Source organism: Doryrhamphus excisus, chromosome 10, assembly GCF_030265055.1.
Source record: "Doryrhamphus excisus isolate RoL2022-K1 chromosome 10, RoL_Dexc_1.0, whole genome shotgun sequence".
NCBI lineage: Eukaryota > Metazoa > Chordata > Actinopteri > Syngnathiformes > Syngnathidae > Doryrhamphus > Doryrhamphus excisus.
Genome location: NC_080475.1, coordinates 12,261,542 through 12,289,197, shown reverse-complemented (window position 1 = coordinate 12,289,197; position 27,656 = coordinate 12,261,542). Strand labels below are relative to the sequence as shown.

The following is a 27,656-nucleotide window of genomic DNA, read 5'->3' as shown; positions in this document are numbered from 1 at the left end:
TAGAACATTATCTAGCATTGTATTACTGTTATGAGCAACAAGTGATTGGGTTTTAAATATCACGTGATTGGGGCTGCATGTGTGGGTGTGTTTGCTGTGATTAAGTGTGATTATCAAGTTATGTGATGAACCTGAATGCACCATTCTTGGGAAAAGCTAGCTAAGCAGTGATATAGTTTTGATTCTGCTTATTGAGTATGAAGTGTCCCATTATATAACTAGAATGTTTACCCCCCCCCCCCCCCCCCCCCCAACTGTAAAATGACCACTACCTCCTCCTAATAGTATCCGGAATATAAAAATACATACAACCGATGATGGAGGCTCATTTCCGGGTGACTCACAGGTCAGGTATAGACACCCATTCACAGCATATTCTTTATTTGTATTAAATAAGACATATATTTTAATAGTTTAAAATAGTTTAATGTATGTTATCTTCCATAAAGTGCATTTTCTCGTTAAAAAATTGCATTTAACTAGGAAAAACACTCAGCTCGTGGGCTAATTGATAAGCTAGCAAAGTTCACGACAAACGTTAGCTGCTTTTCCCCGTTCGCTGTATGCCAGGCAGCCGGAAGCAGAGGAAGAAGTGGGTGAAAGTGAAACTGCAGATCCGCGAGGAGGAGGAAGAGGATATTGCATCTGGCTCTGTGGCAGCACACACCCCACACTCCTCCACAGAGATGCATCCCGACGCCAGGGACCACTTCTCTTCTCTGGAGTCACCCCGGCTTTGAAACATGGTGCAGAAATCCCTCAACGGCGGGGTTTACCCAACTCAAGCCGGGGAGAGGAAGCACAAAGTCGGCTTCGTGGGTCTGGAGCCCCCCGGTGGTCCCGAGTCCAGCCGGGACGGGGCTCTGCTGATTGCGGGCGCGGAGAGCAGCACCAAGCGGGGCGGCAGCATCCTGTGCAGACCCAGAGGCAGCATCTCCGCCAGACCCCCCAAGAAAAATGCCAGCTATCGCAAACTGCAGAATTTTCTCTACAATGCGCTGGAGAGACCTCGGGGATGGGCGTTCATCTACCATGCTTATGTGTGAGTGTCTTTCCGCTTTAATGTCACATGTTTTACTACCATGATTATTATTATTATTATGGGATGCTGATGGTAAAAGTAAAATAGTTAATTAGATCCTGATGCTGGCAAGTTATCATCTCTCTGCCGTCATTGCGACATTTTTTGATGCATTCCTCGTGATAGGACTTGTGGTGTGGACGTCTGCATCGGGGCAGCAGGGGGTAGTCAACCTGCGACCCGCGGGCCATATATGGTACATAAGAATGTTTAATGTGGCACACTATGCAATTCTAATAGTTACATTTTGTAATAAGATAAGGTACACAAAATTAGACTAGTTAATTCACCTTAACCCTAAACACTACTCACTACTTGGACTTGAGTGTAGCGTCCGAGGTGTCACTGTTTGCCGTGCCCCCCACCCCCCCAGCATCAGATCAAACTGTTACACAAGTAAAGTTTAACACTTTTATCAATACAATAGCTAAAACACTACTGTCTATTTATTACCTCCATATATGTAATCAGAATGGAAACTTGCTGAACACAGATCGGTGCAGTTGAATCGTAGGAATACGAATCGATACATCAATGTAACGGATGAATCATGAATCACCCCTGCTAATAAACAAGAACAATATTGAAGTAACTATTGTAACACCGTTCATCAAAGATCCTCTATATGACTGGAACACTAACAACAACCAAAAAAAAAAAACCGCCATTCAAAGATGTTTTCCTGTATAACAGGAACACTCTGCTGCTGTTTAAGGGACCTCAATTAATTTTTGGGATCATTTGTGGTGTACCATAGTGGTTCACCTACATTTTTTTTAGGGGTGGGGGAAAAAAAACTGCCAAAATGTTAACATCTGCTCGCTATTCATGCTCAGCAAAAATAACAGTGAAAAATCCCACAATGTCCTTTAGTGTCCTTGTCTTCGATTCTTTTGTTTTTTTTTTTTTTTAGTCCTTATGCTGCAGAGGCTTCTTGGCTTCATCACACAGTGAGGCTCAAAGCTTAGCAGCTAGCATAGTCAGTGGGATTTGCTGTCAGTCAGACAGAATGTGAGAAGCTATGGACTTTACTTTCACATCGACAATCATGTCTTCGCTGATGAGAGGTCAAATGATTGAACCGCTGTTATTGATCAACGTGTCGTCGATTTACATTCTACAGGAATGACCTTGACATTGGATAACAATCCCCTTTTTTTTCAAGTGATGATTTAAAACATGATCAGAATGTCTTTTTTTGGCGCATTGATTTCACTTTGAGCATTTAGCTTATGCTACTACCGTCAATAGGGTTACGATTACGATGTCTGCACTCATTGGGATGGCTGCGTCTTCCAGCACATGACACGCTTACGGGGTGTGGTCATTGCACTTTGCAATTTTTGTGATTGCGGCGCAGCACGGCGCACCCACGCCTCCGTCCAATCAAATGAACGCCTCTCATTGCATTTAAATGGGCAGGACTGGACAGTGCATTAGAGGCCGCAATGCACATCATTCACCACACACGCCACCCGTCATCTGTTCCTGAACGCAGCATCAGGCTAATCTTGCTTGTTTTCCACCAGCATTCCTGCTCTCCATCGCCAAATAGGAGAACCTTTAATGGTATTAGTTGTCTGATGTGTCACTTTCTCTGTTCACAAATTGGCTCATTTGTGATTGGATGGAGAGGACGGAGAGGCAATCTGGGCTATGAAAAAGCATCCGGCAAAGCCAACGAAAATGTTGTTTTGGGTGCAGCAAGCCATTATTTTCGGGAAATCATGGGAAATACATATTTCCTACAATGTTCATTGTTAGCTAGCTCATATTAACTCACTTTCTCACACTCAAATGCACAGAAAAGGGAAAGAATATGTGTTTATGCTTCACATAATGATTGTGAATGATGGGCAAAATTCCAAAAAAAAGTGCAGTTCCCCTTCAACATGCACTCCATTGTGATGTATAGCAGGCTGCTATAGTTGGTAGGTGTGTGTGTGTGTGTGTGTGTGTCCTACTACTCCCCAGCATCCCCCTCCAGGAGTTGATTTGCTATGCGCTGTAAATTTTTCAGTGCTTTTCCCATTTCCATTCCTGGCTAGCCAAGCATACATTTTGTTAACACACAGATGTATTGTATCCTATTGAACATCTGAGGAATTAATTTTTATCACAGTCATGGTACACATATAGTACTTTGTCTGATTTAGTTTTATTGTAGGAGATCAAGTGGGACAAGGTCAAAAATCTAAATGCGCCAAAACCATATCAAGAGACTCAAGTATACTCATATTTGTGAAGACAGTAAATATATTTTCTATATTTATAGTCCCAGGTAGGTCTTTTAGACTTGTAGCTCACAGACTGTAAAGGTGTAAGTACCCCTTTTGTAGTTCTAGATCTCATTTGGGCCTGCTGAACCCTCCAACCAACCTCTCTTTCCTCTGCTGGAGTTTGTCGCAGTCTATATTTAGCATCGACGAGTAGGTCTGGCGAGGCAATGTAGTGCTGAGCGTTCGATGTGCAGCTCTGCAAGAAATGCACACTTTTTCTGCTTACGTCAACAGACGCCCGGCTTAATTCATCAATACTCACGTTTCTACCGTCCAGTGCTAAATTCCGTAGAACTGGCAAGTGGGACAGTTTTTGACCTCAGATCAGGAAACAGTTTGATGGCTAAGACTCGACTTCTTTTTACACTTACACAAAGGATCAAACTTGTACGTGTGTAGATGAATGACGGGAGCTCCAGGCTGAATTTTAAGATGTGAAGCGAAGCCTGCCAGCCAGGAAAACAGATACAGACTACATCTGATAATCGGATAATCTGATGGGTTAAAGGGGACCTTCCATTCATTCATTTTCTACCGCTTATCCTCACAAGGAATCACGGGAGTGCTGGAGCCTATCCCAGCTGTCTTCAGGTGAGAGGCGGGGTACACTCTGGACTGGTGGCCAGCCAATCACAGGGCACATATAGACAAACAACCATTCGGAGTACTCGGAGAAAACCCACGCTTGCAAACTCCACACAGAGATGCCCGGGTCTCCTAGCTGTGTGGCCTGCACACTAGCCACTCGGCCTAAAGTGGCTAGTGGACTTATGATAGTTTTTCGACCCTTTGTATTGAGTCGTGAACTCCTATAGAGCAGCTACACACAATAACCCGCACAAAACTTTCCAGACTTTCCAGAATCTGCACCTATTCCAGCTGTATTTCCTTTTGATTTGTCCTTCCTGCCAAAACAGTTTGTTTTCATTTATTTCACCCACGGCACGGCCACTCCGCTGTGATTGGTCACAATCCCAAACTAGGGACTAACTCTGCATCACTGGTGCGGTGAGGCTCAGGAGAAGCCGAACCAGATCTGTTCTTGGCGCAGGCGAAGCGCACCCTGCGCAGTGGTTGAATTGGCTATTTATGTTATCATGGAAACCGACAACTTCAAAGCCAACCATGTTCTCTCAAAATTGGAGCATAAAAGTGAAGAATTATATATTTTTTCTCACATTCTGTGCTCTTTAAAAAGCTACAGGAAGACATATTACATCAGAACATCATTACAAAGTCACTTATGCAGAGTAGGGCATCAAGTGCAATCATTTCTACCTCCTATAAGTTCTTAAATGCAGCATACGGATGGGGACCAGAGAGGCTGACATGAATATTTACCTTTTTTAAGGATGGGGGTCAAAACTAATTGGCCCGCTTTAGGAGGCAAGCGTCCTCATTAGTAGTTGCAGATGTCCTTGCCAAAGTTGTAACATTCCACCAACAGACACATACGGAGTAGTAAACGTTTCCATCTTATTGATATTCCACATCATTCAAAGCAAGTGTGCTAATGCACTAATGGCTAATTACAGATTCCGTACTTAATGAACATCAGCTACCAGGAGCAAAAGGTGGACTTATGTACGTTATTTTGTAAAAGGTACAGAAAGACAAGTACTGTACTGTAACGATGAGAACAGTAATAATGAGATATTTGTAGTAGCACTTGCTGTGCTCATCAAGAACAAAACTCCCATGGATTAGCAAGAGAAAAAAAAACTCCCTGAGTACATTCCAAAGAGCTCACAGCAAGCTTGGACTAGCAGCCATCAATGATGGATGAGATGCTAAAAACACACACATGTACATCATGGAGGATGACCTCACTGTAACCTGACTCAAACAACCTAGCAAGGGCAGTCTGATGCAGTCTGTGAGCTTATATTAATTTTAAAATGTATTTATTCAAAATGTTTTGGTAACTTCCACAGACATTTTTAACATACTAAAAACAATTCATCCAATTCAACAATTCATAATACTATTAGTGATGGTTGAGGATTGACTGAGTCGTTCAAAACTCACAATTTTTTACGGGTAAAAAGACTTAGACTTACGGGTATTTGTCTGTTGGAGCGAATACTCGAACTCTGGACCACAAACTCTTCCATGCAGGCCATTTTTGCCCAGGCTTTTTCTTTGGATGTTGTTGTGGGGTCTTTTGTGACCTCTTGGATGAGCATTCACTGGCTCAAGACCCACCTCTTTGATCTGGCTTTTACTTATCAATTGTTATTATTTTATTTAAATTGTTTTTTTTGTTTTTGTTTGTAGTGTATTTATTTTAAAAAAAATAACTTTGTAACTTCCACAGACATTTTTAACATACTAAAAACAATTCATTCAGACATAATACTACTAGTGATGGTTGCGTATTGACTGAGTCGTTCAAAACTCGCAATTTTTTACTGACTCAGGACTTACGGGTATTTATCTGTTGGAGCGAACACTCGAACTCTGCAGGCCATTTTTGCCCAGTCTTTTTATTTGGATGTTGTTGTGGGGTCTTTTGTGACCTCTTGGATGAGCATTCACTGGCTCAAGAACCACCTCTTTGATCTGGCTTTTACTTAATTGTTATTATTTTATTTATATCGTTTTTTTTTTTCGTTTTTTGTTTGTAATGTATTTATTTAAAAAAATTTAAAAATGTCTAGGTTTTTGCAACTTCCACAAACATTTTTTAACATATTAAAAACAATTCATCCAAAGATAATACTACTAGTGATGGTTGAGTATTGACTGAGTCGTTCAAAACTCACAATTTTTTACTGACTCAGGACTTACGGGTATTTATCTGTTGGAGCGAAAAACTCGAACTCTGGACCACAAACTGAAGATCAATACGTGCTTTCAGTTTTAAGTCCCCAAATACTGGAAAACTCTTCAATGACGCCAGAAAAGTAGCTTGATTTATTGCTAGTGGAAAAAATACTGTATGTCGAGTTTTGGCGTGTAGCCAGATTTAGTCGACAAGTTGGCAACAGTGATGGGAGTATAAAGCCAATCTTTTTCTCCGGTGTATAAGTGACATTTCTTTATCAGAATGAATGTTGATCATGGTTGATTTTGATGTATTTAGTATTTTTTATCCATTCATCTTGTGCCTCGTTTCCCATTACCTGTATTGAGTTTCACTAGGCGCTCTCCTTTAGCTTAGCACTGGATTCCTTCCAGGAGTGTCTTGCTCTTATAATCCCGTTATCAGGCAGCCAATGAAATGCTCGGTGCTGCAAGTCATTTGAAGGTGTGTGTGCAGAAACCATCTTTTACCTAACTTAAGTGTCGGAAAGTCGTAAATAATCCTCCTCTCAAATTGAATGAATTGTTTTTTTTATTTCTAATCAAGCGTCAATTTAATTCATATGGAATTTCCCGTCCTCCCACTCTAATTTATGTCCGTCATCAGAAATTAGCTACTTGGCCGGTTTCAGTAAATGAGAGCGCCGTCCATAGATGACGTTTTGATTTCCCAACATCATCAATTCAAGCTATAGGAATCAGTCTCCGTGTTGTATTGACCAACAGAACCACATCCCAATATCGAATCTCATGTGAAATGATATTCCAACCCACAGGCATGAGATCAATCGAGTCATTTTGTCGTTGCAGAGGAATTTCCATAGACTATATCTAAGACTATATGCTACATGCTAATAGGGCCAAACGGATAACATAGCTTTCTGCAGTTCTTATGTACGGTTGGTAACATTTGAATGTCTTTCAATGACATCTGCATCGGTTCTTGTGGTTATGGTGTTGCTTTAAATAGACTGAAACACCCAATGGACCTCTCTGGTACTGTACTGTGTAGTGGTGTAGTGTTTTCCTAAAGGTCTTGGGATTTTTTTCTGTGGTTTTGGTCTTGGAACTCTTCCTTGCAGGTGGTTTTTGCCCAGTGTTTTTCTTTGGATGTTGTTGTGGGGTCTTTTGTGACCTCTCCGGTACTGTGCACAAGTTTTGTAGGTCCTGAAGCAGCAAAACCAACACAGACCATCACACTACCACCACCTTATTTTACTGTTGGTATGATGTTTTTTTTTCTGAAATGTGGCGTTAATTTTACACCACATGTACTGGGATGCACATGTTCCAAAATTTTTAACTTTTGTCTTGTCAGACCAGAGTGTTTACCTAAAGGTCTCGGGGATCATCATTTTTTTGAGTAGTGGTTTTGGTCTTGGAACTCTTCCATGCAAGCCATTTTTGCCCAGTCTTTTTCTGTTGATGTTGTTGTGGGGTCTTTTGTGACCTCTCCGGTACTGTGCAACAAGTCTTGTAGGTCCTGAAGCAGCTAATGCCCCAGAGCGTCACACTACCACCGCCTTATTTTACTGTTGGTATGATGTGTTTTTTTTTCTGAAATGTGGCGTTACTTTTACAGTCTTTTTCTTTAGATGTTGATGTGGGGTCTTTTGCGACCTCTTGCATGAACATTCAAGAGGATTCAACTCTTCGATGCAGGCCATTTTTGCCCAGTCTTTTTCTTTGGATGTTGTTGTGGGGTCTTTTGTGACCTCTCCGGTACTGTGCACAAGTTTTCCAGGTCCTGAAGCAGCAAAACCAACACAGACATCACACTACCACCACCTTATTTTACTGTTGGCATGATGTGTTTTTTTCCTGAAATGCGGTGTTACTTTTACAGTCTTTTTCTTTGGATGTTGTTGTGGGGTCTTTTGTGACCTCTTGGATGAGCATTCAAGAGGATTCAGCTCTTCGATGCAGGCCGTTTTTGCCCAGGCTTTTTCTTTGGATGTTGTTTTGGGGTCTTTTGTGACCTCTCCGGTACTGTGCCCAGTCTTCCAGGTCCTGAAGCAGCAAAACCAACACAGACATCACACTACCACCACCTTATTTTACTGTTGGCATGATGTTTTTTTTTCCTGAAATGCGGTGTTACTTTTACAGTCTTTTTCTTTGAATGTTGGTGTGGGGTCTTTTGTGACCTCTTGCATAAGCATTCAAGAGGATTCAACTCTTCGATGCAGGCCGTTTTTGCCCAGTCTTTTTCTTTGGATGTTGTTGTGGGGTCTTTTGTGACTTCTCTGGTACTGTGCCCAGTCTTCCAGGTCATGAAGCAGCAAAACCAACACAGACATCACACTACCACCACCTTATTTTACTGTTGGCATGATGTTTTTTTTCCTGAAATGCACCGTTACTTTTACAGTCTTTTTCTTTGGATGTTGTTGTGGGGTCTTTTGTGACCTCTTGGATGAGCATTCACTGGCTCAAGACCAACCTCTTTGATCTGGCTTTTACTTATCAATTATTATTTTATTTATATCGTTTTTTTTGTTGTTTTTTTATGTTCATGTAAATGTGTTGCGCTTCCTTGATCAAATCATGTACTGATTTCCTTCTCTTGTCCTTTCTTCCTGTCTGGCCTTAGCTTCCTCTTGGTCTTTTCCTGTCTCATTCTCTCCGTCTTTGCCACCATTAGAGAGTTCAAAAATAGCTCAGAGAGTGCTTTGTACATCCTGGTGGGTATTTCTGCATTTTTCTGCAACACTCTGTGCCGTCTCGGTGCTAAACTGTTATTGTCACCTGTTTTGTTGCCTGCTCCTCCAGGAAATCGTGACCATTGTGGTGTTTGGAGTGGAGTACATTGTGCGAATATGGGCGGCCGGTTGCTGCTCTCGATACAGAGGATGGAGAGGGAGGCTGAAATTTGCCCGGAAGCCTTTTTGCGTCATAGGTGACAAATCTCATTTATGGATTCCCTGTGTTTTAAGGACTTTAACTTGAACGTTCAGTGTGATGCGCCTCTCTCCTCAGACATGATGGTGCTGGTTGCCTCGGTGTCTGTGCTGGCGGCCGGATCGCAAGGCAATGTTTTTGCAACGTCAGCCATCAGAAGTCTGAGATTTCTGCAGATCCTCCGCATGCTGCGTATGGATCGCCGCGGCGGGACTTGGAAGCTACTCGGTTCGGTCGTGTACGCCCACAGCAAGGTGAAGTAGCAACTTTGAAGGACTGACCTAAGTCACTGCTTAATTCCTGGAATAGAGTCATCAGGGGCCAGAATCAGTGTTTCTTTTTTATTAGCATTTAGCTGCAGGGAGTTAGCACTGGATGGGTCCTTGATAAACAGCTTTTCAGAGAGTCTAACTTCTGAACCTCAGATGCCTTTGAAGGAGCAGTAAAGCTGGATGTCATCAGCAAGTCGATCATAAGAAAGATCACTGAACTTTTGGATGATCAAACAGAGTAGGCCCCAAAACAGAACCTTGAGGGACTCCACATTGCAACACTAAAGCTACGACCAGATAGATAGGAAGAAAACCAATGCAGGACTGACCCTGACAGACCAACATGGTGTCTCGGCGTTCCCAAAAGGATCGGATGGTCTGTGTTAAAATCTGACGACAGATCCAGAAGGACCAAGACAATTCCCTGAATCAGCAGAAACTTTCAGTAAAGCAATTTCCGGAGACTGAAATTTACGGAAACCAGATTGAAATTCGTCCCGGTTTCCCAAATAGGGGAATCATACTTCACAATGTCATAGTACCATAGTTGGAATTCCTGTTTGCCCCCCAGTACCGGCAGCACTTCTACATCCTCCAACCAAGACAAGTCAGTTAACCTTGATGCTTCTTCTGGATGCCTCTGCAGGAGCTCATCACGGCATGGTACATTGGCTTCCTGTGTCTTATCCTAGCTTCATTCCTGGTCTACTCTGTGGAGAAGGAGTCTAACAAAGAGTTTGAAACCTACGCTGACGCCCTTTGGTGGGGACTGGTAGGATAAACGCAAAGTCATCGCAATGGTTAAAATGATGATGTCACCCTTTTTAGTAAGATTTTCATCCCCAGATAACTCTTACCACAATTGGCTATGGAGATAAGGTCCCCAAAACGTGGAATGGACGCTTATTGGCGGCCACCTTCAGCATGATCGGCGTGGCCTTCTTTGCACTTCCTGCTGTGAGTAAATCAATCGTCTTGTTTCTCATGAATAGATTCAGCAACATCATATTTAATTTAATTTAATTTAATTTAATTTAATTTAATTTAATTTAATTTAATTTAATTTAATTTAATTTAATTTAATTTAATTTAATTTAATTTAATTTAATTTAATTTAATTTAATTTAATTTAATTTAATTTAATTTAATTTAATTTAATTTTTTTAGCCCATATTTCCACACAATAAGTAAGATATGGTTGAACCAGGGAGCAATAAAGAGTGTGGAGTGATTTCTGATTGAGAACAAAAAAATGACAGCTTCTGTAACTCTTGAACAGGGCATCCTTGGTTCTGGTTTTGCCCTCAAAGTCCAAGAGCAACACAGGCAGAAGCATTTCGAAAAGAGACGTAACCCTGCAGCAAGCCTGATCCAGGTTATGCATGAGGACACAACAATGTTTTTACTTTTGCTCGTTGTCATTTGTCGGCAATTATCCACTCTTTTGGTGGTTTTGTCTTTTTCTTCTTCGTTTTCCAGGCTGCTTGGAGGTTTTATGCAACCAACCTGTCCCGCACGGATTTGATATCTACTTGGGATTTCTATGAGCAGACCGTCGCTATGCCAATGTACAGGTATTAAGTGATCACTCAGTGTTGTTGGACAACAGTAAAACAGTAAAAAAAAATTACTTAAAGAAATAAACTGGGTCCACACAGTATAGCAACACTATGCTGGACAAATTCTATTTATTTTTATTTTTATTTTTATTTTTATTTTTATTTTTATTTTTATTTTTATTTTTATTTTTATTTTTATTTTTATTTTTATTTTTATTTTTATTTTTATTTTTATTTTTATTTTTATTTTTATTTTTATTTTTATTTTTATTTTTATTTTTATTTTTATTTTGCCCAGTCTTGCCCAGTCTTTTTCTTTGGATGTTGTGGTGGGGTCTTTTGTGACCTCTCCGGTACTGTGCACAAGTCTTGTAGGTTCTGAAACAGCAAACCCGCCCCAGAGCGTCACACTACCACCACCTTATTTTACTGTTGGCATGATGGTTTTTTTCCTGAAATGTGGCGTTACTTTTACAGTCTTTTTCTTTGGATGTTGTTGTGGGGTCTTTTATTTTTATTTTTATTTTTATTTTTATTTTTATTTTTATTTTTATTTTTATTTTTATTTTTATTTTTATTTTTATTTTTATTTTTATTTTTATTTTTATTTTTATTTTTATTTTTATTTTTATTTTTATTTTTATTTTTATTTTTATTTTTATTTTTATTTTGTTTATTTATATAATGCTTTAGATTTTATTCTCCTGAAATTACAACTTCATTCTTGTGACGCATTTTCCAAAAACGACAAAAATCCAACTTATTTCACACAATATTGTGCCTTTTTTTTACATGATGCTACATCTTTATTGTAATATAGTAATGTATTTTAATGTTATCATGATTATTACATTATTATTAATATCCCTGCTATTGAATTACTTAGTCTACAATTACAAGTGGAGTATTAGTTTATATTTTTCAACATATTTTACATAATATACCTTAATTATTAATAATTATACAAATTTAATAATTAATCATTATTATAATTATTACGTTTAAAGCTTTTTCTTAATAAAATCTTGAGTTTTTAGCTCATTACTGACAACTTTATTGTCATAACATCACTGTTTTGAGTTATTGTTGCTTTATTTTTCTGACCACCAAACACTTCCAGTCTGCAGCCAGTCTGCATTATTGGCTCCCACAGCCCAGATTTCATTAAGGGACAGGATGCCGCCCCTGGTCTGTTCTGCTTAGAACGTGTCCTTTTCATCCAAGTTCTAAACGGAGGTGAAAGGGTGATGAACGGTGCAAAAAAGTCAGCTGCCAAATTGAATTGAATCAAGAACCCGTAGGCGAAATTCAACCTTTGAGGTGAAAACGTTTTTATTTATAAAATGACTCAACATTTTAAATGCCTTTCCTTCCCCCCCAACTCAGAATAATTCCACCTCTGAATCAATTGGACCTGCTGAGGAATCTGAAAGGGAAGTCCTTCAGGTATGAGCACATTCTTTTACACTCCTATTTGTCTTTGTTTACATCAACTGCAGGGACACAACAGACAGTGGCTGCTAGCATAGCAAGCTACAGAGTCAACTAGTTATAGTCTCTTCAATTTACTTCTAAATTTATTTATAAAAATCTAAAGATAAGAAGGTGTTTCAAATAATAATAAAAATAAGCCCAAAACTTACCACTTCCACACGAATATGAGGAGAGCCTTCTTTTCCCCATTCAATCTCAGCCCTGACATGTCCGTCCCAGCCTTGGCATGTCCGTCCCAGCCTTGGCATGTCCGTCCCAACCTTGGCATGTCCGTCTCAGCCTTGGCATGTCCGTCTCAGCTTTGGCATGTCCGTCTCAGCCTTGGCATTTTTTAAGTCCCAGACTTGGCATTTTTTAGTCCCAGACTTGGCATTTTTTAGTCCCAGACTTGGCATTTTTTAGTCCCAGACTTGGCATGTCCGTCCCGGCCTTGGCATGTCCTTCCCGGCCTTGGCATGTCCGTCTCGCCCTTGGCATGTCCGTCTCGCCCTTGGCATGTCCGTCTCGCCCTTGGCATGTCCGTCTCAACCTTGGCATGTCCGTCTCAGCTTTGGCATGTCCGTCTCAACCTTGGCATGTCCGTCTCAGCTTTGGCATGTCCGTCTCAGCCTTGGCATGTCCGTCTCAGCCTTGGCATGTCCGGCTCAGCTTTGGCATGTCCGTCTCAGCCTTGGCATTTTTTTAGTCCCCGACTTGGCATGTCCGTCCCAGCCTTGGCATGTCCGTCTCAGCTTTGGCATGTCCTTCCCAACCTTGGCATGTCCGTCTCAGCCTTGTCCGTCCCAGCCTTGGCATTTTTTTTAGTCCCAGCCTTGGCATTTTTTTAGTCCCAGCCTTGGCCCGTCCGTCTCGGCCTTGGCCCGTCCGTCCCAGCCTTGGCATTTCCGTCCCAGCCTTGGCATTTCCGTCCCAGCCTTGGCATGTCCATCCCAGCCTTGGCATGCCCGTCTCAGCCTTGGCATGTTGGCTCGGCTCTGCAGTGTGGAAGGTAATGGGGATCTAACGTCATGTCTCATCACATTACTGATACAGAGTGACCAGAATACTACATATAACTTGTCTGTCCATTTTCTATGCCGGTGACTAGTCCAGGGTGTACTCCGCCTCCTGCCCGAAGTCAGCTGGGATAGGCTCCAGCATACCCGCAAAACTAGTGAGGATAAGCAGCATAAAAAAGAGTTCTTTATTCTCACATAGTGGGGTGGGTCCCTCTGGGTAGGGAGCGTGTTCAACTGTTAGGGGGGCTTAGAGGGAGGGAGGACTTTCAATATGAGTAGAGACCTGCCAGCTTGTATGAATTTGTCCTACTCACTCTGCAGTTTGACTCCTGAATAAGCTTTTCTGCTTCACTGCTCCCTATTTGAGTTCTGTAGAGTCATGCTGTACATTTCAGTCCATTAGTAAGAACAAGAACCACTTCGTTAGAGCGATGACTTTGATTGTATTTTCTAATTGAAAGCACAGCACACATTCTTGCTACTTTAACACATTTTCATGAACTGATCTGTTGATAGAATTCTATCTGTAATATTATGACTTGGTGGATGCTCCATTTCAAGTGTGGTATCCATTCTTCTGACAGGAAGGATTCCCAAACAGAAAGCTCTCCCAGGTCTGTAATATGATTGATTCACTTGTCTCTATCTCCTCTTGGCTTCTCTTCAACTCTGCTTTTAGCTGCTGCTGCTGAGCCACTCTTTCTTGGGTGTGTGTGTGTGTTTGTGTGTGTGTGTGTGTGTGTGTGTTGTGGGTGCGGTTGTGCGTCATGAACATCTCCTTCAAGAACGGTTATGCCGCATTTGCATACACGATGCTTTTACTATACATCTCATCAATTAGCTGATTTGTTTGAAATAGCATTCAGCATCAATACAGGAAAAATGGATGATTTTTGAACACTTTTCAATGCTTGGCTTGTCTTTATTTTGTTATTTTGACAAAAGAGACATGTGCTTGTTGACAGCACAGCACTTTATTGCGACTGCAGGGTCAATAAAGTGAATTGAAAACAATAAAGCTTGGAACTAATTGGGTGTTTGTATGGCAAGGTCCCCTATTATGCAAAAGTGATTTCTACACTGTAAAAAAAATTCAAGTTGACTCAACTTAAAATAATTTGTAACCTTGCTGCCTTAAAATTTTGATCAAATATAGCAAATATAGCAAATAATTTAATTTAATTTAATTTAATTTAATTTAATTTAATTTAATTTAATTTAATTTAATTTAATTTAATTTAATTTAATTTAATTTAATTTAATTTAATTTAATTTAACATTAAATTAAATTACACATTAAATTAAATTACATATTAAATTAAATTACACATTAAATTAAATTACATATTCAATTAAATTACACATTAAATTAAATTACATATTCAATTAAATTAATTAATTTAATTTAATTACACATTAAATTAAATTTAATTTAATTTATCAACAATAGAACTCAAGTCATCTCAACTCACTTTTAATTTAGTCTAACGAATTAGCTCAAGTAAATTCAACTCACAATTAAATTGAAATAATTTGTTAACCTGATTTGAAAATGAGTTGAGATGACTTGATTGACATTGTTGATACAACCAAAATATTTGGTTATTTGACCTAAAAAAATGAAGTCACATGAAGTTGGAGAAACTTAGTTGTGTGTTGAAATTACCTGAAATAATTTGCTAAATTTAATCAAAATTTCCTCTTGTGTTAGCTTTCTGGTATCATCTCTTATGTTAACAGGTCGGTTCTTAGGCTTCCTCATCCGTGAAAATATTGGTTTTAATATTTTTGGTGTGGGCATGTCGGCCTTTTTTGTCACTATACCCCTCCATTTCAATTTCCAAAAATGATAAAATGAACCTCAAAAGAATCATATTAATAAATTGAAGGGTCTTTTGTTACCTGGTTATTACTGAGAGCTATAGAATATATCTCTTAAATCAATTAGTTTTATTTATTTTCTCATTTTAGTATTAATCAATAAAGAAACATCTATGGTGTTCGGGTGAATTTTGACCCATATATATTATATATTGTCAAGAAAAGGTAGAAAAAGTTATTGTTTTCATCAACAAAATAAGAATCCCCTGAAGCTTACATGATGAGAAGAGGAGCTGGTTGTCTAATTGTACACTTGTGATTTCAGTTTTGGCTCAAAATATTGCTTTATAGTCATATTATTATATATACAGTGGTCATAATTTCAACCAGACCATTTTAAAATGTAGTAAAAATTATTTATTTGTTTTTATTTTATTGAAATAGAGTTTCCCGACCAAGTCAAAAAGCCTTGATGCAATAAACAAATGTTATATGATTCTTTTTATGCATTAAAATGTAAAACGGGTCGGTGACGACCCTAACACAAGAGGAGTGGTTAAGGAAGCGAGGTTGCAAATTTTTTTTTTTTTTCTAGCAGCAATATGCGTCCCTAAAGCCTGGTTATGAACACTAAACATCTTGCATCTACTGTATGAAGTGTATGAAGTGGATCCAACACAATAATATAATATGGGACCTTTAGGAAGACATTTTGACTGCAAACAATGTTGTTTTTTTTTGGCCTCTTTTTGTCACTGTATCCACAGCTTTTGTTTTGTGTCTCCTCTACCGCTCCAGTAATGAGAATGCACACAATGACAGACTTTGCGGGTGCTGTCCAACAACTTTTAGGTATAGTTGTTGCACATGAACTCACCCCCCACTGCACTGCAAGTCTGTGTGCATCACTTCCCCCCCCCCCCCCTGCACCTCGGTTACAATCTAATACAAAGATAGATACTTTATTCAGATTTATTCAATATGTATTTCATTGTTTTTATAATGTCAGTTTTATTTGATGGCTGCCTTTTCACCACAAGGGACGTTGAATATGATGGTTTATTTCCTTATTTGCATGTTGTCCTTTTTTTTTTTTTGCACATAGAAGGAGCACAACTCTTCCTTTTTGAGATGTCACTTTGCGTCCCGTGCATGCTTGCTTGTAGCTTCCCGCTGCTTGCCAGGCCCGCTGAATGCTCCACTATGCTCCTACTATATGGACATGGCTTCTTCCGCTGTAGGTTCTTTTAAGGTAAGATCCACCGCGATCATTTTTTTTTTTTGCATCAAAAAAGCAGGAACATAAGATAATGATGTTAAATGTTCTGATACATTTCTTACTCCGGCTGAGCATCTTATGACTTGGTCCTCCTAGTCGGAAGGCAAGCTTGAAGGACAAGGTGTTCCCCAGTCCTTCCAAGGCTCCTTTGGCCAAAGGGAGAGACCAGTCTCCTGGTCCGGAAGATGGCGCTGAAGTCAGCCCTGGCAAGGTCTCCAAGAGCTGGAGCTTTACAGAGAAGAACAGAGGAGGGCCCAAGCATGCTTTCAGAGTCCGGGGCAGCGCCTCACGGCAGAACTCTGAGGGTAAAAAAAAACAAACTTGAATTAGATTGGGGAACTTCTTAGAGCACCTTAAATGGGAACGTTTAGCTCAAGGGAACTCTGCTAATATTCCAGTCATTAGAGTTTAGGGGGTTGGGGTTAAGGTTTAGAGTAAGTAGCATTAGTTAGGAGTTAGAATTAGGGTTTAAGCATAGGAGTCATTGTTATATTATGGTTGGGTAAGGGGTTAGGTTTAGGGTTGCGATTTGGGTTTAAGGTTTATATTAGGTTTAACACCCAATTAGCCACGTTTACATGAGGAGTTTTTCCTCTTTCCGAATGATTTTTCCGAAAACAATGGTATCCATGGAAAGAAATATTCCAATCTCTTATCTACATGCGCCGCTATAATAAAACAGAATAGTCAATGGGGCATGCCCAGTAAAACGTAAACATCACGTGATACCGACTTCCCTGAGTTTTTTTTTTTTACTTGTTGGAATAACTCCATCTTGCCAGTTTTTCCGTTCGTCTAGTCTTTAATTTGGATCAAAAACAAACTTTCCGCAGGAGTCCAGTGCCGATTGCTCGCCTACATTTTTAAAACTGAAGAACGTCTGGAACTGCGTGTTGCGTCATAGCTCAGCATTCGCTGAAAGAACGCTGAAAGAAGTGCCAATTGCTTGCTTCCATTTTTTAAAATCACCTTGTACTTCGGTACGGGACAAAAAATTCAAAAATTCTAAAAAAAACAAACAAACTGTATTATGGAAAGCAGGAAGTGAACAAATGTAACAGTTACTGATTATAAAAGTACCAGATGGAGGGGTAGGATTTAATAAGCGTTGCTTCTTCCTACTCCTTTTGGACATGTGGAACTGTGAACTGATTATGTGATGCATTCAATTGTATTCTGATGCATGTTCAAATGAAATAAAACCATTACCATTACCATTAGATAATCATTATCATTAGATATAGATTTTCTTTTTAAAGAAAAACTGGACTTGTGAATAAAGTATAGAAGGGTTTAGCTTCTGTTGCCAACCGCCAATAAACAACAGAAGAAGAAAAATGCCAAGAAGAAGAACGCACCCTGACAACTTTCCGTTTGAGTGGGTACAAGATACCTCAATCGGATTGGTGAAAGGAATATTCCACCCCTGGGAATCCCATTATATGTTCAGATTCGGATTGGCACTTTTCTTTCGGAATGAGGTGTATACAAAGGTTCTTTCCGTTTGAGCAAATAAACCGAATGAAATTGGAATATTTGGGTCCATGTATACGTGGCTATTGTCATATTTTTGCATATTTTTGAACTCACTGGTGGCACCGAAGTCTGGCCAGTGTGAGCGTTTAATGGTGGGGCTAATTTTAGTAGTTAGGCTGTTTTTGTCTTCACTTTGCATATCCCCTGTTATATATACAATTTTATAATCCATGCAGCTCATTAGTTTCAACTATTACCAATCTATTCTAACAGGTTGTCATTCTAGAAGGATCCATAATGAATTGTGTTCCATGTCTCTCCCTTCTCTCTCCTTGCAGCAATTGAAGGTTTAATAAGTAAGACATTGGGATATTCTCCTAGTTGGCTGACATCGGGCACAAAGACAATACATGCATGCCGGAATCTGCTCAAATGTGTTCACTTGACCTGAACCCCTCTTATGTTTGTCTTACGTGGGTGTCACTTAGGGTTCTGTAGCTCATTGTCAATGATAGCGGGAGGAGGTAAGTCAGTGGTGGGTTCAAGTCAAGTGGTGCCAATGTATGAAGAGAAATGGCCCCGATCATTACATTGCATGACAAATATGTGTATAGACTAGGGGTGTAATGGTACGGCGTCTGTTACACCCGCAAACATAACAACTGCCCACAAACCTAACACAAATCTGCAGCTTTGAATGTAATAACTGTAATAATTATTACATTTGCAGGAAATTATTACATATGTGGGAAAGTGAAAATCTGTAAATGTAATAACTTCCCACAAATGTAATATGAGACAAAATGTTGTTGTTGTTGTTTGTTCTTTCTTCTTTTAATGAAGGAGAAGGTGCAAATGTCATTTTGAGGATTTTAACAAGATAATTCTTTTTTTTGTGGAAAAAAATATTGTTCAATAAGTATCATTTGAATACATTAAAGGAATTTTAAATTATTAAATTATAATTTATTTTAAATTAAAAAATATTGTGATAATTGCAATTGTTTTAATAAAATTATTATTACTATTATTATTATTATTATATTTTATTATTTCTTTTGATTATTTCTTCCCCATATACACACAAAATCACACATACAATAATATACTGTAACTAAAACGCACATGTACGCCCACAAACAAAATGTAATAATAATTAAAAAAAAATTAAAAATTCAGTATTACGTTTGCAATAGGCAAATTTAATTACGTTACCCTAACCCTACATTAAAGGAATCTTTAATTATTAAATTATAATTAATTTTAAATTAAAAAAAAATAACATAATTATGATAATTGCAATTGTTTTAATAAAATTATTATTACTATTATTATTATTATATTTTATTATTTCTTTTGATTATTTCTTCCCCATATACACACAAAATCACACATACAATAATATACTGTAACTAAAACGCACATGTACGCCCACAAACAAATGTAATAATTAAAAAAAAAATAATAATTCAGTATTACGTTTGCAGTAGGCAAATTTTATTACGTTACCCTAACCCTACAATAAAAGAATCTTTAATTATTAAATTATAATTTATTTTAAATTAAAAAAGATAATTGTGATAATTGCAATTGTTTTAATAAAATTATTATTACTATTATTATTATTATATTTTATTATTGCTTTTGATTATTTCTTCCCCGTATACACACAAAATCACACATACAATAATATACTGTAACTAAAACGCACATGTACGCCCACCAACAAAATGTAATAATTAAAAAAAAATTCAGTATTACGTTTGCAGTAGGCAATTTTTTTATTTTAATTATTTAAAAAAATTACATTTGTGGGAAATGTATTACATTTGCGGGATTATTACATTCAAAGCTGCAGATTGTATTACGTTTGTGGGCAGTTATTACGTTTGCGGGTGTAACAGGCGTCATCACAGATACCTACGTTCAAGGTTCACGGCACGGTACATTAAGGGAACAAAATGCAACACATGAAATTGCTTAGCTTTTGTGTAAACATAACAATACTGGGAATGTGAAGTGTTCCTAAACTGGAGATTTTAACAGCGGAAGAGGGTTTTCAAGCTGTGGCATCTCCTTGGCACTCTTATACTAGCTGCACTGTATTTGTTTCACCTCCTGTCTGTCAACATGTTCTATGTGGGAACTTCTTAGTACCATACCAAAAAACACCCGTTACACCCCTAGTATAGATGCCTTTGCCTGAATGCACTATGTTGCAAAAAACAACTTCCTTAACGTAACGTCCTGTAACGTCAAATGTTCAAATTCTGCCCTAAAGTTTGAATCCAACACAAACTGGCTCACACACATTTTTTTACTCCGAGGATAAAAAGAAGAGCTTTGCTTTATTTAAAATGTGTCAGCCAAAGTAATCTCCTTTAAGGACGTCCTTGTCTTTGCACTGCAGAGGCCAGCTTCCCAGGAGAGGACATTGGCGACGACAAAAGTTGCCACTGTGAGTTTCTCACTCAGGAACTACCGCCAGGCTTGAGGGTTGCCATACGAGCAATATGGTAAGTCTACTCTTCACCCAATGGAATGCCTAGGATGTTCCTAGTGGATAATATCTACTCCTAAATAAACGCTCTATGTCTTTCCTCAGCATCATGAAGTTCATGGTGTCCAAGAGGAGGTTCAAGGAGAGCCTCCGACCATACGATGTCATGGATGTGATCGAGCAGTATTCTGCAGGACATCTGGACATGCTGACCCGTATTAAGAACCTGCAATCCAGGCAAGTCTACTTTCACTTTACAATGTAGAAGCTAATAATCCTCACATTACAGGACTGAGGACTTCATATCGTGATGAAATTATGCTAATGTTCTTATTTCATTTTATGCTGGATACACACATGTGCAGATAAGCCATTTTGCCTGTTTCATTTATCACATACATGTGTTGTATTCAGTTATTATAGTAAAAAAAAAAACACAAATTTTAATATTTTACAGTAGATTGCAACATGTCCTTGTTTGGAGTTCTCTTGTTTCGGTCCCCCTAAATATCTAACATGAATAGTAAATATATTCCAACAGGAAAACACATATGCTGTCAGAAGAGATGCACTGTGTGGGCTCTAATTTTGTAGACCAGGCGCAGTCGAGGCGCACCTGCCATGTACATACGGGTTCTGTCAATATTTATTCCACTGAAATGTGCCTGACACTCTGAAAAAAGGTTTTGAAGCGTGTGCACTGTGCGCCTCTCAGCCAATTTAACACTATGCGAGGTGCGCTTCGCCTGCGCCACCTTGGGTGCACTGTTTTGTCACAAAATTGTCAGCTGAAAATGTGGACACCTCCCATGGTGCGCCGCTACGCCCCATCTCAGCGCGGTCCAGTCTACCAAATTGGTTACACATAGTGATGCGCTGGATCAAATTACGCTGCGCCACTTTGGGCACACTGTTTTGTCACAAAATTGTCACTACGCCAAGCTGAAAATGTGGACACCTCCCATGGTGCGCCACTACGCCCCATCTCAGCGAATTCCAGTCTACCAAATTGGTTACACATAGTGATGCGCTGGATCAAATTACGCTGCGCCACTTTGGGCGCACTGTTTTGTCACAAAATTGTCACTACGCCAAGATAAAAATGTGGACACCTCCCATGGTGCGCCGCTACGCCCATCTCGGCGTGGTTCAGTCTAGCAAATTGGTTACACATAGTGATGCGCTGGATCAAATTACGCTGCGCCACTTTGGACACACTGTTTTCTCACAAAATTGTCACTACGCCAAGCGGAAAATGTTGACACTTCCCATGGTGCGCCGCTACGTCCCATCTCGGCGCAGTACAGTCTACCAAATTGGTTACACATAGTGATGCGCTGGATCAAATTACGCTGCGCCACTTTGGGCGCACTGTTTTGTCACAAAATTGTCACTACGCCAAGATGAAAATGTGGACACCTCCCATGGTGCGCCGCTACGCCCATCTCGGCACAGTACAGTCTAGCAAATTGGTTACACATAGTGATGCGCTGGATCAAATTATGCTGCGCCACAAAATTAGAGCCCTATGTCTTCTGCGAGTGGAATATATTGAGGATTTCCCTTGTTGCTTCATTTTTTTTGGATTGCACTCATCTCGTGTCTGTGTGCTTTGCCAGGATAGATATGATTGTTGGGCCCCCTCCCCCATCCACACCTCGTCATAAGAAGCCCACTGAAGGCCCCCCTAGGTTAGGTCCATAGACATGCACCTCCGGAGTAACCATTTCGCAAGCAGCTACCTTTAACTAAAGGACCCTTGCTTGTTTTTATATGAATATTTTTATATGCTTTCCTACTCAATTTTTGCGACATGACATTGCATGCGGACTGTTGCATTTTCCTGTTTTCACATTCATCACTGTAAAGACTAAATCTGTACATGTACTATACATGCATGTATCCACTTTGTTGTGTGCATCTGAGATAAACACTTCACACTTGGACATGCTTGCCTCATTCTCAGATACAGTGGGACCTCTTTATACCTTCCATCACTTTGCATTTGCTGGTACTTAAAGAAACTGGAATAAAAAGTAACATTTTTGCGTTCATAATTACCATACAAGTGTAAAAAGACGATAAAGCGGACCTATTGTGTTAATTTATTCTCCTATAGAGCAGCTACACACAATAACCCACACAGAAAACTTCCGAGATCTTCCAGAATCTGCACCTATTCAGCTGGATTTATTTAGCTTTCCAAAACTGTTTATTCCACCCACGGCTTTACCTCCGGGCACGCCCACTCCGTTGTGATTGGTCACACTCCTTGTTCTTTCTTCTGTTAATGAGGGAGAAGGTGTAGATGTCATTTTGAGGATTTTAACAAGCTTTTTTTTCTTTTTTTTTTGTGCAAAAAATATTCAGAGTATCATTAGAATACATTAAAGGAATCTTTAATTATTAAATTATAATTTATTTTAAATTAAAAACGATAATGTAATTGTGATAATTGCAATTGTTTTAATAAAATTATTATTACGATTATTATTATTATATTTTATTATTTATTTTGATTATTTTATTTATTATTCAATAAATTTATTATTTATTGATTATACTGTAACTAAAATGCACATTGACGCCCACCAACAAAATGTAATAAAAAATGTAATTTAGGAAATTCAGTATTACTTTTGCAGTGGCCAAATTTTATTCCGTATATGGGAAATTTATTACATTTTCGGGATTATTACATTCAAAGCTGCAGATTTGTTTTACGTTTGTGGTTCATTACGTTTGTGGGCAGTTATTACGTTTGTGGGTGTAACAGTATATGAACTCTGGTTTTCTAGAAATGCGGTCATTATATGTTTTTTTGCGGGACTACCAGTGACTTTGGTGGAAAAAGACTAATAACAACTGCAGACATCAGTGAGCTTGTCATTTGCATCGTTACTGCCTGTATGCACGTACTATAATGCTACACAGACAACCGCTTACTTACACAAAATAAACACTGGACTCTTCTGACTCTTCAACATTGGAAAGTCAATGCACTTCAACAGTTTGGCGGATAGCACAGCTTCCCCTCTTGTACCCGGGTACACCCCCCCAAATAAGAACGGCTAACTGTGACGTCACAGGCTTCCTTGTATGGGATGTCAGAAGAGCGTTCAGAATTATCATGTGACTAAATGTATTCCATTATTAAGCGTATTGTTAAGTTTTGGACATATTGTATGGCATAGCCACATTTAGAGGTTCCACTGTTGTTTTTTATAGCTATTCATTTGTTAATACGCATCATTGGTAGCATGACGATAGAAAAAAAATAATACATAATATAATTTTTTCATTTTAAAGGTACTCTGTGTGGAGTTTGCTTGTATACAGACATGGCAGCAGTACGTTGTACAGTAAACCTCGGATATATCGGACTCGGATATATCGGAAATTTGCTCACAACGGACAGATAAAAAAGAACCAATTTTTCTGTAATGCATTTCCAATAAAAATTCATTGCATATATCGGATTTTTTATAACGGATTTCGCCTATTTCGGACAAAATCTCCAGTCCCGTTCCAATGCATTTCCATTAAATTTCCCTCGCATATATCGGATGGCCGCATCGTGGCGCTCCGATTCGCCGAATCGTGACAGGCTGCTATACGACGTCATTTGCAGCGTTGCTTGCGCGTCCAGGTACATTGGAAACATAGTCAAGGAAGTGCCTTTTTATAACGGATAAAATCCGATTTACGCATATACCGGATATAAATCCGATATATGCGTAAAACGGACATTTTCCGGTATACGCATATAACGGATTTTGCTTATATCGGACAAAACCAGTGGGAACAATTGAATCCGATATATCCGAGGTTTACTGTATGCAGTTTGTAGTGTACAGGTTTTCAAAATGAAGCTTCATATATACGTAGCAACTAGCGATGTTTAGCATTATTTAGTATGCCGATTAATGTTAGCAATACGGCAAATTCAAAACCGCTACAAATTTCGATGTTTTTCTTTTGGACAGTATTGTCGTTGGTCTGATTGTGTTCCCTAAGACCAGAAACTCCACAAATTACCTTTGAGATTAAAATACCGCATGTTGCAGAAATGTGTTTATGTATTTTTAAGTGATGTGATTTTATGCTATGCTAGAGTTGACCAGATCGTGGGTAAAGGTCCTAAAGGGGAAGCCGACGCTACAGAGGACCAAAGCATGATGGGACGTTTAGTCAAAGTCGAGAAGCAGGTAAGGGCGACCATTCCGGTTTGTTTTCATACAATTGGCTACTTTTGTGTTTGACTTCTTCTACAGGTGGTCTGCATGGACAGAAAGGTGGATTTTCTGGTCCATGCGTATATTCAACGTATGGGCATCCCTCGTTCCGAGACGGAGGCGTTTTTTAATTCCAAGGAACCGTACCCGGCCCCGCCTTACCACAGCCCGGAGCACACCAAGGAGGAAAAGGAGGAGGTCGTCGAGGCCGAAAAGGAAGTCAACGCGTGCTCAGGCATCGCTGAAATCCAGTCTTCCACCGAGCGTAAAGACGTTTTATCGGACGCGTCGGCGTCAGCGGCGACGCCGTCGGGCAGTCGTCCGTCTACCTCGTGGCAGCACCAGCTCCAGCACCCAGTCAGCCAGCCGGCCTGGAGCAGCAGCTTAGCCAACACCCCCGATTCCCCGCCTCTGTTCCGTCTCCCGCCTCCGCCGGCTCCGCTCCATGACCGCTCAAGTCAGGATAGCGGATCCCTGAGCAGGAGACGCCACCGCAGGCAGAGGCGGCGTCCGCGGGAGGGCGCCAATGCAGAAAGCGACACGTCTCTTTCCATCCCGTCGGTGGACCACGAGGAACTGGAACGTTCCTTCAGCGGATTCAGCATCTCTCAGGCAAAAGAGGACTTTTTTGGGCCCTCTTTTTTTGCAGGCGGTGGCACAGATTGCGGACCCGCAGCGGGATCTGACCCTGGAGCCCCGCCTCCGTTATGTGCCAAGGTGAGACCTTTCCTAGCAGAGGGCGAATCCGACACAGACTCCGACCTCTACGCTCCCTCGCCTCTGTCCTTCACCGGTGAGGCCTCCTGTGGGGAGAGAGGATGGCCTGGACACAAGTAGCTCCGCCCATTGCTTCTGGTTATGTGACCTTCAAGACAATGTGAGTGAAGGGCAAAGAATATAAAGAGATGTGTTTTGATTAGGGATGTCTGAGATTGGCTTTTTGGACGAACTCTCAATATCGAGAATAGAGTCGGACGAACTCTCGATTATCGGTTTTCATGATTGGAAAAAAATTCCGATATCGATATTGCATTTTTATGCAAATATCGGACCGCTAATTATCCCTAGTTTTGATGTATTTCTTTGTGAAAACAAAAACAAACCATTTCCACGTTATGTAAACCAGGAAGTAGCCTGCTAGCAAAAAAAAAAAGGGACACAAATGCTGTAATTATTTGACTTTAATTAGACAAATGTATTAAACCATGTTGGCTATTTCAGTCAAGAGGTACTTCCTGTTTGTTAACCAGGAAGTAGAACCGAACAAACACTAATTTATTTATGCTAATTTGAGTCACTAAAACCCATTTCCTTTAGGCTGAAATTGAAAAAATAGAGCAGTCCAAAATACTACATATGTATACAAGGAAGTACATAGCCTACTAGTAGCCTACTAGTCTCTTTTGTTTAATTTTTTTTTCAAATTTTAATCACAAAAAAAAGCTAGCCAAAATTTCAGTCTCAAAAAACATTCCGCTTATGTTTTTTTAATACTATCTCGACACCGTACATCAACGAGGGAGTAGCCCGCTAGCTAAAAAAAAAAAAAGAGAGACAGTGAAACATACAGCAATATGTGATTATGGAATTTATTTTATTCTAAGTAGCTTGAGTCACGATAGAAAACTTTCACCCAGCTTGCTAGCAACAAATAAAAACAAGTAACACACGGTAATTAAATCACTCTAGTTGGACGAGGCAGCACGGTGGATTAGCGGTTAGCAAGACAGTGAAACCCAAATATGATGCTGAAGGATTTTTTTCAAAGTTTTCTTTTTTTTTGTTGCTAATTTAAGTGACAAAAAGCACGGTACGGCCCCCATATGTCAATCATTATTAAATAGCAAGTATCCTGAAAGCTGAAAAAAATTAAATAATAAATTAAACGCAAGTATGGCACCGGGCAATTGATTCACTTTCATTAGAGGAATTAATTTTCTTTTTTTTGCCGATTTGAGTTACAAAAATGTTCCCATTGTGCTATAGAAAAAAAAGAAAAAAATGTTTTCATGATTGGAAAAAATTCCGATACCAATATTGAATTTTTATGCTGATATCAGGCCGCTAAGTATCCTTAGTTTTGATGTATTTTTTGATTGTGCTATAGGAAAAAAAAAGTTCTGTAATATGCCATTGTTTATAAACCAGGAAGTAGCCTAACTTGGAAAAAACATTCACAATTACGCAATTGTTTTACTTTTACATTATTTTTTTCTTTTTTTACTCATTTAAGTGATGAAAAATGTCCCCTTTGTGCTAAAATAACAAAAATGGTCTTCATACAATAACTTCATACATGACTTTCCAAACACAAAACATGATTATTATACATGCTATTAGTAAATGATAAGGTTAGTAAACATAGGTTAGAAACTAGAAACATAAATATATGACACAAGAACTCCCCAAGATATTTTAATGAGGTAGTGAAGCCCCTGCATGGCATGGTTAAAAAAAAAATTATAATAATAACTTGGCCTCATAAATTCCTGTTTAGGAAATAAGTGCATTAAGTTGTCAGTCAGTTGTGAGTCCATGGTTGTAGCACTAAACGCATGGGATGTTAAAGGGGACAAAGCATGATCTTGTTACTGTAAAACTAACCCCAATCATCACACGGTAACACTTTTAACACCAGGGACACCCATTAGACAATTCTCATTGGTCGTAGCTGCAGACCCCCCAGGCATGTTCACACACGCTCATGTAAGTGCACCGTCCTGTTCTGTTAATAAACGTTTTTGTACATGCTAAATGTCATGTGTTTGTGTCTCATTATAAGGCTATGCTAAACCCAACACAGATGGTAACCAATAAGGATCGACCCATACAGGCGGCGGGAATGGGGGGGTGGTGGATGCGTCTCACTGCAGAGGAGCAGTCATCACATCGATGCTAAATACGACAGAAATGTTTAGCACATGGTTGAATATTTATTCCTTTTAAAGTTGATGAT

At 39.4% G+C, this 27,656-nt stretch overlaps 1 protein-coding gene across 8 annotated transcripts; it reads left to right on the top strand.

Moving 5' to 3' along the window:
• The first annotated feature begins 345 nt into the window (after positions 1 to 345).
• LOC131137330 (potassium voltage-gated channel subfamily KQT member 2-like) lies at positions 346 to 27,656 on the top strand. Of its 8 annotated transcripts, none has more exons than XM_058085161.1 (17): positions 346 to 1,042; positions 8,759 to 8,849; positions 8,938 to 9,064; positions 9,145 to 9,320; positions 9,985 to 10,110; positions 10,185 to 10,295; positions 10,618 to 10,713; positions 10,818 to 10,912; positions 12,284 to 12,343; positions 13,974 to 14,003; positions 16,009 to 16,062; positions 16,586 to 16,794; positions 18,304 to 18,321; positions 20,376 to 20,481; positions 20,571 to 20,702; positions 24,580 to 24,673; positions 24,740 to 27,656. In XM_058085161.1, exons 1-17 carry the CDS (start codon positions 744 to 746, stop codon positions 25,535 to 25,537), a joined length of 2,622 nt encoding a protein of 873 aa, XP_057941144.1. In that variant the 5' UTR covers positions 346 to 743; the 3' UTR covers positions 25,538 to 27,656. The 8 variants fall into 8 exon arrangements, with proteins under 8 accessions (XP_057941144.1, XP_057941137.1, XP_057941140.1 ...); XM_058085154.1 differs by having other exon boundaries at positions 20,352 to 20,481; XM_058085157.1 differs by lacking the exon at positions 16,009 to 16,062.

Excerpts from the sequence above, each read along its gene's own strand:
- LOC131137330 (XM_058085154.1), top strand. The coding sequence starts at position 744 with ATGGTGCAGAAATCCCTCAACGGCGGGGTTTACCCAACTCAAGCCGGG. Across the intron at positions 1,043-8,758 it reads TTCATCTACCATGCTTATGT|CTTCCTCTTGGTCTTTTCCT; the intron begins GTGAGTGTCTTT and ends GTCTGGCCTTAG. Across the intron at positions 16,063-16,585 it reads TGCTGTCCAACAACTTTTAG|TCGGAAGGCAAGCTTGAAGG; the intron begins GTATAGTTGTTG and ends TGGTCCTCCTAG.